The sequence below is a fragment of the Protopterus annectens genome, chromosome 1.part0 (genome assembly GCF_019279795.1).
Source record: "Protopterus annectens isolate FY-2018-M chromosome 1.part0, PAN1.0, whole genome shotgun sequence".
Classification (NCBI taxonomy): domain Eukaryota; kingdom Metazoa; phylum Chordata; order Ceratodontiformes; family Protopteridae; genus Protopterus; species Protopterus annectens.
Window position 1 is genome coordinate 656,571,332 of NC_056725.1, and position 13,795 is coordinate 656,585,126.

At 38.0% G+C, this 13,795-nt stretch overlaps 1 protein-coding gene across 1 annotated transcript in view; it reads left to right on the forward strand.

The window, feature by feature from the left end:
* TULP4 (TUB like protein 4) overlaps positions 1–13,795 on the forward strand; it is a gene marked incomplete in the record, with an annotated part of 1,525,147 nt that overhangs the window by 800,714 nt on the left and 710,638 nt on the right. Inside the window, 1 exon segment of the mRNA XM_044061979.1 lies at positions 10,495–10,661. Coding sequence (XP_043917914.1) covers positions 10,495–10,661 — 167 coding nt within the window.

The window sequence follows — 13,795 nt, forward strand, 5'->3', positions numbered from 1 at the left end:
CATGTAGTACACAACCAGTACTTGCCAGAAATTCCTGCACCTCCTTCAGTGTTGCTGTAGGTCACTTGGCAGCCTCCCTGACTAGTTTTTGTCTGGTCTTTTCATCAATTTTGGAGGGACATCCAGTTCTTTGCAATGTCACTGTTATCCCATATTTTCTCCACTTTTTGATGACCGTCTTCACTGTGTTCCATGGTATATCCAGTGCTGTGGAAATTTTTTTGTACTCTTCTCCTGACTGATACCTTTCAACAATGAAATCCCTTTGATGCTTTGTAAGCTCTCTGCGAACCATGGCTTTTGCTGAAGCAGGCAACTGAGTAAATGTCAGGAAAATCCTACTAGGACAGCTGAACTTTATTTGGGGTTAGAGTCTCTTTAATTGATGGCAGGTGTGTACCAAAGAAGACTGAATGCTGTAATTAAATCAAAAGGTGCTGCAACAAAGTATTAGTTTAAGGGTGTGCACATTTATGCAACCAGCTTACTGTACATTTTTTATTTTTTATATTTTTCCACTAACAGATTTGTTTGTTTTTCAGTTGAATTGTACAGGTTATAGGTCCCATTAAAGGTGGGAAAAGTTTTGAAATGACTTATTGTGGTCTCATTTTTTTATATCACAAAAACCTGGCATTTTAACAGGGGTGTGTAAACTTTTTATATCTACTGTATTTGTATGGCACCCAAGTATCCGCAAAATCTAGAAGTGTTAGGAGGTATGCAGGAAACTGTTTGCATAGGTATTTTATAGCCAAATAGACTTCAGAGAACTTTTTTTCTGCAGGCAGACATCAATTGGAGACTTGATGGTGAAGAAAGAAGTACTTGGGATCTTGTTTTTTGTGAATGTAATGAATTTGTACAGTGCAATGAAAAAGTATTTGCTCCCTTCCTGATTTCTTATTTCTTTGCATGTTTGTCACACTTAAATGTTTCACATCATCAAACAAATTTAAATATTAGACAAAGATAACCCAAGTAAACACAAAATGCAATTTTTAAGTGATGATTTTATTTATTAGGGAAAAACAAAAAACTATCCAAACCTACATGGTCCTGTGTGGAAAAAGTAATTGCCCCCCCTTGTTAAATCATGAAGTAACTGTGGTTAATCACATTTTTGGGAAAGCTGAGTTCAGTTTCACTAGCCACACCCAGGCCTAATTACTGCCAGACCTGTTGAATCAAGAGATCACTTAAATAGAACCTGTCAGACAAAGTGAAGTACGCCAGAAGATCCCAAAAAGGAAGACATCATGCTACAATCTAAAGAAATTCCGGAACAGATGAGAAACAAAGTAATTGACACTCATCAGTCTGGAAAAGGTTACAAAGCCATTTCTAAAGCTTTGGGACTCACGCGAACCATGGTGAGAGCCATTATCTACAAATGGCAAAAATATGGAACAGTAGTGAATCTTCACAGGAGTGGTGGCTAGCCTACAAAAATTACCCCAAGACCGCAGTGGTGACTCATCCAAGAGGTCACAAAACAACCCAGAACAACATCAAGAAATGCAGGCCTCACTTTCCTCGGTTAAGGTCAGTGTTCATGACTCACACATTATTTATTTATTTATTTATTTATTTATTTATTTAAATTTGTTGACCGGGAGTGTCCGACTGGACGTGGGTCCATTTTCAGAGGAGGCCCGGGGAGAAAAGCTCCACAGTAAAATAAACAGACAGTAGTTACATTGGATTACATAGCGATTAACAATTTAACATAGAAATTACTTACAAGATATTTACAGATGAAGAACATAGTACATTAGTAGACAACTAAAATCTTTATCTGTGAAGTACATAACAGGCATTAACAAATGCTACAATAAGAAGTTCCTGCTGTATAATAAGTACTGGCTTATGAGCATCTGAGCTTGCTATCATCAATGTAGTTAGTGGAGGTGAAAGAAAGGTAGTAGTTGGATGGGGTGGATGATATTAGAGTGGGAGTTGCAAGGGCATAGCCAACATGTTTTTAGGTGCGCTTTTAATAAAGTTTTGAAGTTGGTGCATGATGGTATGGAGGTAATTGTGGGTGGGAGTGAGTTCCATAATTTGGCTATGGCGCAACAGAATAGTGCTTCACCAGCAGAGTTATTGGCTTTAGTGATCTGCAAGTGATTTTTGTTGCTGGATCTTAGTGGTCTGGTGGTGCGATAGGGTTGGAGTAGATTCTGGAGGGATGGGACATTTAGTGGATGGTTTACTAGTTTGTGGGCGAGTGAGAGTTGATACCACTGAAGGAGGTGAGGGAGTTCAAGCCAGCCCAGTTCAGCAAGTGAGAGACAGTGGTGACTACGGTAGGATGCCCTGTAGCGAATTTGGCGATTTTGTTGTAGCAGGTCTCTAGCTTGTTTAGATCACATTGCCTTAGGTTGGTATATACTGGAGGCATAAAGTAGGGTGGAGATAAGGTGGAATTTGCTATTGAAATCTTTGCTGCTTTGGTGAGAAATTGTTTATTTCTGTATAATGCTCCTAGTTTTTGTGGACTTTTTATGGTCATGGATATGTCAATGTCAAATTTTAGTTTATTGTCTATTTCCACTCCTAGCAATTTGGTGTGTTCAGTTGGGTATATAGTGGTGTTGTCTTTTGCTGTGATGTTAAAGTGAGAGTTGTTTTGAGTATGTTTGGTGGGTTGGAAGATGAGTAGTTTAGTTTTGTTTGGGTTGAGTATTAATTGGGCATCGGATAACCATGTTTCAACAGAGGAAAAGGCTTCCTGTGTGACTTTTTGCAGTTTGGGTAGGGACTGGGCTGAGCAGATGATGGTTGAGTCATCTGCGTATTGGATGAGTGTGCCATGTTTGGTGGCAGAGGCTAGATTAGAAAGACACTGGGCAAAGCTGGCATGCATGGCAGAGTTCTAAGGCGAAAACCACTGCTGACCAAAAAGAACATAAAAGCTCATCTCACTTCTGCCAAAAAAACATCTTGATGATCCCCAAGACTTTTGGGAAAATATTCTGTGGACTGACTAAACAAAAGTTGAACTTTTTGGGAGGTGTGCGTCCTGTTACATGTGGTGTAAAAGTAACACAGCATTTCAGAAAAAGAACATCATGTCAACAGTCAAACATGGTGATGGTAGTGTGATGGTCTGGGGCAGCTTTGCTGCTTCTGGACCTGGGTGACTTGCTGTGATTGATGGAACCATGAATTCTGCTCTCTACCAAAAAATCCTGGAGGAGAATGTCTGGCCATCAGTTTGTGACCTCAAGCTGAAACGCACTTGGGTTCTGCAGCAGGACAATGATCCAAAACACACCAGCAGTTCCATCTCTGAATGGCTTAAAAAAAAAACAAAATGAAGGTTTTGGAGTGGCTAAGTCAAAGTCCGGACTTGAATCCAATTGAGATGCTGTGGCATGACCTTAAAAAGGTGGTTCATGCTCAGAAACCCTCCAATATGGAAGAATTAAAACAATTCTGCAAAGAAGAGTGGGCCAAAATTCCTCAACAGCGATGTGAAAGACTCATTGCCAGTTATCACAAACTCTTGATTGCAGTTGTTGCTGCTAAGGGTAGCAAAAGCAGTTATTAGGTTTAGGGGGAAAATTACTTTTTTACATATGGCCATGTAGGTTTCGATAGTTTTTTTTCCCTTAATAAATAAAGTCATCACTTAAAAACTGCATTTTGTGTTTACTTGGGTTATCTTTGTCTAAAATGTATATTTGTTTGATGATCTGAAACATTTAAGTGTGACAAACATGCAAAAAATAAGAAATCAGGAAGGGGCAAATACTTTTCCACTGCACTGTAGATTTAAAAAGTTCCTTGTGGGGTACTTGTCAGAAATGAGTGAATAAATTGTTGTCACTAAGCAAGTAATTCTTTTGAGATGGGATACAGAAACTGGATTTCATGAACATAACAAGGCCCCACTAAGATTTTTGCCCTTCGCTGCCAAAAAGAACAAGTGCTAGAAAATGGAAATCAAAAGCTAAACCAACAGTCGCAGAATTATTGAACATTGCAAAGGAGATAAAGTAATTGGGGGGATCTTTAGCAAAGGAAAGAAGCAAATCTGTGAGAGCAATACATGCAGAATAATGTTGAGGAGGACTGAAATTTCAGGGAGGACATGAGAATCTACCCAAAGTTAAATTATTTAATAATAGTTAAGAAACAAACCACATGTGTATAATACATGAAAAGGAAAAATATACTAAATGATTTGTTTGCTTTTCATATCTTTATGTGTACTGGTGTATCTGCATAATCTGCATAATATGTGAATGTAATCAAAGTGTTAAAAACATTGTGAAAGAGTCATGGAAACCAAACACACGGAAGACTTACCTGGCAAATGTAGAATATTCTCTGTCTGGTGCAGACAAAAGGAATAGAATCCAGTCCTAATTGTATTATCCTGGTTCTGTCATATTTGTTGGATTTTTTTATCAGCAGGTGTGCCCTTGTCTTCTTTACAAATAAAGTGCACGTGGCAGGTATCCTCAGCCTGTGTACTGCTGCTTTCACCCTTTGTTAATTACCTGTTAGAGAAGCAGTTCTTCAAAGGAGTCCTGCTCCTCCAGTCTCCCTCCTTAGAACTTGAACTTTACCCTGGAAAAGCCAATCCTATATCCTTTTGATCCAGAAGCTTATGACTCATTAAAATATTTATTGTGGAATATGGCAGATGTGGCTCAAGGAATTCAGAACTCCAGGGATCAGGGTGCAATAATCCACTCTTAATGTTTAATAGAGACTTGGTCAGCCTTAGAAGTAATCCCTTTTTCAAACCAAAGTATTTTTGAGTTCTCTCTTAGTAAGACTGTCCATCTATGGTTTTCTTTCTTGGAGGTTACACAGGCAGACAAGCTGTTATGTGGTAGTGTGAAAAGATTTAGGCAAATTGGCCAACAGTTGTAGATATCCTGCCAAGGAAATAATAAACAACTTCCAAATGTCTAGCTAACTGCATCACATTTTGCCACAAAAGCCACATAAAACTTTGCCAGGGGCAGGTTAAGGCATACTTCAGCAGAGCAACCTTTATGTCAGTAGCCTTCTTTAATCACATGTCATCTCTGGACATTTGTGACTTAGCCACATGGTCTTCCATCCATACATTTTCCTAGTATTGCAAGCTCAATATTCAGTCCAGGCGCAGAACAAGTTTCATAACAGCAGTCCTACAGTGCCACCTCTAATGTGGTATTTCTACAGGATCTTCCTATGTACATTCCTCATCTTAATTTAGGTTCTGATTATGTAATCTTTTCTGTGGTCAGGAAATCTGTGCAGCAGTGAGTCATACATAGAATACAGTGCACTTGGTGGGAAACTCACCATAACAGGGTCCATGACTTCCTTCCTTCCTTCCCTGTAAAAAAAAAAAAAAAAAAGTTTTCCAGTAGTGCCATATTCATATTCTACTAAAAGATGCCTGGCAAATATATTACCTTAGATGGAAACTTTCTTTATTAGTGACATTTTCCCTTACCCCTTCGGTCCGACCGTCTACTGTTAACTTAGCATGTCTGCAGTTTTGTGTATAGATTTCAGTAGTCCTTTCTTATAGTGTCCTATATTCCCTCCCCTATCTGTGTCCCTAATTCAACCCTAGGTTCACTTCCTGTATATTTTTTAAACATTACTGATTTCTTTTTTGTAGAATCTGAGCCCTTATTCACCCCAAAGACCCTGAATATCTCCATTACCTTCTGAACATCTTCCACAAACTTAGTTTCCACCATGCATTCATCTGCAAAGAAAAAACGTAGACTGTTTTTTTCCTTTTGTCATACTGAAAGCTGTCACTCTAGTAGTAAGCAGTTCCATATATTAAACAAACGTTAAGATGAAAGCAGGTACCTTGTCTTGTTTCCCTCCTGAACCTTAAGAGTTATGATAATAAACTGTTTTTTTATAGTCTTCATTTTCAGTTAGTTTTTCCCACCTTATGAACATTAAGCCGGACTTAAAACCATACTGAATTTCTCTCAGATTTCCCAGTTCTGCTACATCAAAAGCCTTTTTGATGGCAAAGAAAATCACTACTCTTTATTCCTTATTCTGTTTAGCACTCTGTAACCATTCTCCAGTGCTCACTTAAAACTCTGCTTTTCACAAAGCCAACCTCACTCCACTCCTGTTAGCTGCACCAGTACTCACTGTTAATTGATGTTCATTTAAAAATGACTGCATGGTATGTTGAAAATCATTCCATTCAAGGCATTAAGCCGAGGTACCAGAATGCCAGTAAAGCTTTTCTTGCAGCTCTCTGTGGCTCCTTTTTTTTTGTGTGTTTTATGGTATTCGTTATTCTTATGTGTGGACATGTCATGTTTCTGAGTCCGCAGTTGTTGTTGTTATGGATCCTTGTTGTCGTCGTAATCATAACCGAGATCTCTACTGCAAGCAGGGGCCTAACATTTGCCTGGACTTCAAAGCTCGGTATCTCCCCCCCCCCCCCTTCTGCCAGGCTGACTGTACCTATCCATGGACATTGGCAATTTGTTGGTATAAAAATGGTGTCAGGCCATTTTTATTTCTTTCATGCTGCAGTGCCCCTTTACTGCTCATTGTGTGTTACTGTAAGGCTTGCAGTGTTGGAAAGGTTAAGTACCCCATTTGCAGACCTTTTTTGTACTTATTCTGGTTATTGCCATTGATTTATAGAAGTTGTTCTTTGCAAGTAGAGGAATGGATGTTTTGTGAGTGGTATATCCATCCCACCAAAACTGCCTTTATACATGTGTAAACACCAGATTCTCCGTAGAGAATGTCATTCTTGGTGTGTGTGTGCTTTGTTTGAGATCCCTCCATAATATGCCCTCTTGTTGTCTGTACTAGTTCTAGCATGAAAACCCTAAGGAGGAGGAATTTAGCTCTTTAGGCCTACTTGAACAAGAGAAAGCTGGAGTCCCTATGTAGTCAGGCTGCTATTTCTAGCTATTCACAGCAGTCAGCCTACTTCATTTCTCCCTTTTAAAAAGAAGTAATTTACTGAGAAGTGGGGCTACTGTAAGAAAGACAAAGAGAGGTCAAGGACCTCATGTCAGTATAGGTCTGCCTCCATAAGCTAGGGGATGTCTGAACCAGGGAGGTACCTTTGCAGACCCTCTTACAGATGCATGGTATGTCTGCAGCTGCTGACAGTATCCGTTGGGTGGCTAACTTGACATCAACTGCAAGTGTGTCCTCCCAAACCAAAGATACTATGACTATGGTCAGGTTGCATACCAATTCCTAAACATCTATTTCCAGTTTCCTTGTCATTTCGGGGCAGTTCTGCCTCAGAATTTCAAAAATACAAATGTTCAAAACCTGCGAGATTAATCCCAAATGCTTGAATATTGTAAGCTCAAAAAAAAAAAAAGAGGCACACAAACCTGTTTTTGCAAAGGGGAGCAAGCCTCCCTGCACCACCTGCTACTTATATCTACCGACTCTGAGTTCGCACCATGGTGGGGAAAGAATCAGTACCCAGATTCCTGCTGTGCCGCGATCCTGCACAATACAGGGTCTGGCAAAAGTAAACACTGTTCTATTTCTTTTTGCCAGATCAGGTTTACAAAATGTGAGTCTTTGGGCTTTATCCTGTAAGTTTTGAACATGTAGTTTTGAGATTCCAAGGTAGAACCATCAGGGGATAGTAAAGTTATTATCAGTAGTTAGACAACATGCCTAAAGAGCAAAGTAGAGATCATGTACTCCCAGTGCCTCATCCCAAAATCTCATCTTGTTTTAAATATCTGATAAGGAAGCTTAATTTTTTTAATTCATTGATCTGGAGGCCTGCCTTCAGAAGGCAGAAGTCTGTCCTTGTAAGAGCCTGTAACAGATGAAAACTCAATGGAGCACTTGCAGAGCTGTGTGTCAGCATGTTATTGTCTTCATTCTCTTTACAAATGGAATGCTGTGCTTCGATAAGAGGAGTTATTAATGAAGTGGGAGAAGAAGCAGTATAGCATAGAGAACTAAGATTTACTAACATACTTGATCCTGCAGTTCTGGGATTGAGTCCCCAGTCTCCCTATATATATATATATATATATATATATATATATATAGATATATAGATAGATAGATATATATATATATATATATATATATATATATATATATATATATATATATATATATATAGATAGATATATATATATAGATATATATATATATATATAGATAGATATATTTATATAGATACATATATATATATATATATCTGGGTTCATGTCAAACCACCACGACACATTCACGAACGATCACATTAACGAAACACGGCATTGCAAAACATCGACACTACATTTATTGCGTAAGTACAGTGCTAACATGGGTCCTGCAAGGGGGAAGTAGTATGGGTACAGTGTCGTATCATATCCTTTACTTCCCCCTTGCAGGACCCATGTTAGCACTGTACTTGTGTATAAATGTAGTGTGGATGTTTTGCAATGTCGATGGTTTCGTTTTGATATAGTGAATGTCGCTCTTTATGGTCGGGTTTTTTGACATGAACCCATATATATATATATATATATATATATATATATATATATATGTGTGTGTGTGTGTGTGTGTGTGTGTGGTTCTAAGCAAGTCACACATTATTAACAAGTGGCTGACCATATCTGATAATAGGGCCTACTTGCAGAGGCTCAGCATGAATTATACAGTGGTTGTCATACACTTACTGTTGTATAGTCTGATACCATCTACTCCAGTCTGGTGAGTGGGGGGGTCTGATCAGTAGAGACTTTTGTTTTCATTGATACGAACATTGCTTGTGAAATGTTGAGCCACACGATACTGCTGTTGAAACTGAATGTTTGGTTAGGGCCTGTTAATTATGTTTCAAAAACTACTATGTGACAAATAAGACAATTGGGTTTTCTTCAAAACATGTTCTATATGACATGTGCTCCTTTGAAACTGCCCTGAAAGGCTACACTGATGACTTTTTCTTACGTCAGGAAAGTAGTGTACAACTGCTCAAACTGCCATGCAAAATTACTAGGTTCAGTCCAATAAAACTAGCAATCAATACAGGCACATCAGTCAGTATTTTGTTTGGAACTTTTCACTGTTTATGAATTGCACAGTCCTTACTACTGCAAGCACCCCTCCTACACTCCATTGTAGCAGACTTGTTAAAAAAAAAAAAAAACAGAAAGGGTGAGGTTAAGCCACAAACCAAGATATTTTTTATAGCTACGTTGCGGTCTTATTAAAGAAGATACTGAAGAATTTAGAAGCCTACTGCAGAATCTCTAACTTTCTCACCTTTAACTTTAGAAGGGTAATCATTTTACTACTATAAAATGTTAGGACATCCTTACAGTGACCACCCCTACATTTAGCCAAAACACCACTGCTGTCCAAACAGCAGTCAGGAACATTTGTATATTTGTATCACTATCCGTCAAATGTGAGTACACCGGCTTTCTTTAGATTGATACACTTAGATTATTATTGAGTGTCGCTTCAAACTTGAGCCTGCAATCTGGATTCACTAAATGATGGGTCCCTGTCCTTGGAAGGGCCCAGACTTATTTTTTTTTCTTTTGCGAAGAAAGGCTTTAGTAAAGTAGTCCCACCCAATTGGAATTTGCTACCACCAGACATCACTAGTGAAACAGTCTTTGCAATCATTAGAAAGAAATGAATGGACCATCTCATCAACACATTTGAGTGCCAGTACTACTAAGAACATAGACAAAGAGAGGAAACTGTGGATCCATCCATAAAATGTCTTTCACAGCAGTGGTTTACATTATGACATTGTATTCCTGAATGGGTACAAACTTTTTTTATAGATTCATAGGTAAAACATTAGGCAGCAATCTGCAGACTGTTCTATACCTAGCCAGGAACCAGACAGTGACCAAAGGAGATAGTCAAATCCTGTGGTTTCTGCCTGTGAGGTTAACATCTTAACCATTATGCCAACCCCCAACATAGCTTACATCTTTGTGTTTCAGTCACAGAATCCTTCATGATACAGATTACTGTCCCCTATGCTTTTCCTAATGTGAAACTCTCTCTAAAAACGTTTCAGTGTTTTACCTGTATATGATTAGACAATTGTTTAAGAAAGTGTTATCATTTGCTTATACTTACTTTTTTTTATTTTTGTTCTGTTTTCAGTACCACATTGTGTTGCATCACTTTGTCTACTGGCCTGGGTGGTAGCTGAAAGTGTCTTTGGAGCAGGCTGCCTACCAGATAATTAAGTAAATAAAATAAAATCACTTAAACAGAAAGTGTCCCTTGGTTTCACTTGTTTTTGGCTAGGCCCAAAATGGCCTATGAGGGTAGCTAGCCTAGACTTGCCTATGAACCTTTAAAAGGCACTTGTATCCTGTGGTGTTACCCAGTGAAGAATCAAATGCAGAAATCAAAATGCCAAGAATGATGCTTTGGAACTTTTCTGTCCACTGTAGTCCATGGTGAATGACAACTGTTTGTTTCACATTGCTGCTTGGCTGTTTGCATTCCTTCTAATTTTTAAAATGTGTGTTTTCATTTCAGACGTTGTAGCCCAGTGGTGCACCCAAGGAGATCTTCTGGCAGTTGCAGGAATGGAAAGGCAGATTCATTTACTTGAGCCAGGATATGATGCAATGGTTAGGAATGCTCTTATCAAGTTCTACAATGCCCATGGAGAGCACGTGTTTACATTAGAAACATCTGTGCAGGTAAGGTGGCACAAATGATTGCTTAACTTGATTATTTGATTTAGTAGGGTGGGATCATAAGTCACCAAAAAGTGCACCTTTGCACGTGAAAAAGAGAAGAGTACATAATGGTGAGAGTTTAATGCACTTTAAAAGATGCACAAGATTTCTGTTATTTAGTGATATGAAATTTTAGTTGAAATGTCCATGTTCAGTGCTCTTGGTCTGAAGATTAAAGGTCTAAAGAAGAAGTGTTACTTTCACCTCAGCTTTTTTAATTGTATGGTTTTAACAGCTTAACATGTTCAATCTAACAGTGTTTGGATCATTTTTTTTTTTCTTATTCAGTATTGTTTGTGTATATCAGAAATGGTCTCCATCTTGAATTCATTGAATTTTCTTGAACTTCCTATGCACTAAAAACATTCATTTTTTTCGTTAAAAAAGAGGAGTTGATAGGGCTTCTGCTGTGTGAAGCTGTTATTATGAAGCCACTTATGGAGATGATCCTTGGTGGTCCAGGAGTTGCTTCTATCACCCACATTTTTGTGAGCTGTGCTTCCTGACACCCATGTGCTTAAACCACTGTGTGTGTGTGTGTGTGTGTGTGTGTGTGTGTGCGCGCACGCGCATCTGTTTTATGACATCTGGTTGTAAAGAAAGCTTATTCCGTAAGTTTGGATGGTTTTGCGTCATGTATCGATATGATGTTAGCACCCCTGCCAGTGCCACATTCCAGGTATGGTTTTCAGACAGAACAAGATCAGGCTTCACATTTTAGACTGGGCGGAAGGTCACTTCTGAGAAGCCTGTAAGAAACAGAATACAACAGTTACTTTAGTCTTTCTGAATAGTTCAAGTTTGCCAGCTGCATAATTTTTAGTATTAAATCTTACGTTTTCAAATTGTTTGAGATAGCTTTTTCAGATGATGGAAAAAAGTGTTGTATTCAATAATAGGTTGGATCAGAAAAAAATAATAGGTTGGATTAGTATTTATTTATCGTTTGGTTAATTCCATTTTTTATCTTTGTTCTTTCATTGCTTTTTTTTGTTTAAGTTTTTTGCTAAATTTGCGGTTTTAAGAGGTCTTCGCTAGAGTCACTTAGAAAACAATGCTTTTGCAGACAGTGAATAAAGTCCAGGTAATCAGTAGGAGGTGCTGAGAAATAGGATTCCTCTGTTAACTACAAGTAATTAGTGGCATCTTTAGCTGTAGTGCTGGTTGACTTGCTTTTCTCTGTGTGCATTTGATTTTTCCCCACACACCCTCACTTCTCATTTTGTGCTTTTAAACTTGGTGGCTTTTGAGTTGCCTGTCCCCACTATAAATTTGACTTTGGACACTCCTCCCAATGTCATCTCATCAACTTATTCTACTGAGAATTGAGAGATCAACTGGGAAGCCCCCCCACACACACACACTTTTGTCCTTAAACTTGAATTATCTTCTGTTTTCTACCTTCCCACTTACTAAAAATAAATAAAAGTTGCACATTATTCAGCTGCTTTTACTGTATTTGTGCTTATCCCTACTTTATTTAGCTTTTTGATTCATGTTCTAAGTGTTCAGTTGCATTTAATCTGCTGCATTTATTACTACATGTTAGTAGCCTAATTACATTGTAACTGTTACTCTAAACCTCTTGATTCTGCTTTAAGCACTTGAGCTCCAAACTTGTTAGCTTATGTTGGGAAAGATTATGGTTTACACTCCTGTGGCAGGAGAGGTAGCTTAAACCCTTCTTAGTTGGGAATTTCTGGTTGAAGGCTTATTGTGTATTTTATTTTTACAAGTGTCTTTGTTCTGGTTTAAGCAGTTGGGCTCCAAACCTGTAATTTTACATTAGGAAGGTTTGTGGTCTATGCTGTTGTGGCAGGAGAGGATAGCCTACACCCTTCTGAGCTGGGAATCGCTGGTGTAATTCTTATTCTGCCTTTATTTGATTGGCTAGAGGGCTAGTTTGCTTAAAATTTGAATCTCTGTACCTGAAGCATTTGGTGACATTTGGCGACCATGCTACTTGAGAAGAAGAGTGTTGCTAGTTTCTGCTAATGTCTGCAAAAGCTAAGATTTAGATTAGCATATCCACTGTTTTGGCACTTGGTTTTCACATTGTTTTGTCACAGTTACATGAATTAAGTGTTTCTATGGTGAGTATCTGCTCTTTTTTTACCTTTTTACAATATTTAGTTAGAATTACTGTTCTCCGCAGCATGATGCCTAACGGTGATCTGTGCAGTCGGCAGTATCTTGCAGCATAATTCCCCGTTGTAATCTGTGTAGATGCTGATCTCTCGCAGTGTAAGTTTCCCTTAAAATACTCTTACTGTCTTTTTTTTTTTTTTTTTTTTTTTTTTTAACTATTAGAGCATCTAGATTGCACATAGCTGAGTGTTGCTAATCAAGTTCCTTGTGTTATTGGCACAGTCCCCACTAGGCAGGCAGTAGACAAGTATCCAAAGATGTAGTGAAAAAATGTTTGCAGAAAATCCACATAGGGAGGTAAAATTCCACGACCTTTAATAAATAAGAAAATCAAGTACACTTTTAAAACACACTAAGCGCCTTCATCCCAAGCTGTACTGAATGGGACTTCATCAGAGTGTAGTGCCTATAGCACAAAATCCAGTTTTATACTAAAATCTAAATAGGGACTAATTAAAAACTCCACCCATCAAAGCTCTTAACTTAAAGTAATACTGTTGCATCTAAATGAATATACGTATTGCACATCCTCCGTGTTTTGCTCTTTTACAGTTAATGTTGTATAATATGTAAAATTTAAATATATGTATATGTATATATATATATGTGTGTGTGTGTGTGTGTGTATATATGTATATATATATATATATATATATATATATATATATATGTATATATATGACATGTATGTATGTAATGACGTTTCCCTTAAAATACTGTTGGTTCTTGGTTTGTGTGCATGTTGCTCTTTAATTCATTGTTTTACTGGCCTATTGAATGTTTAAATTTCCCTCACTCCTACCTAGTAGATGAGTAGCCATGGATATGCACTTCCTGACTCTCTCTGTGACCAGTCCGGTTGAAATGGGTATTCTAAGCCATTGCAGAAATTGCTTCATGTACACTGACAACCCACTTATTCTTAATAAAACAGATAAAGTATGAGA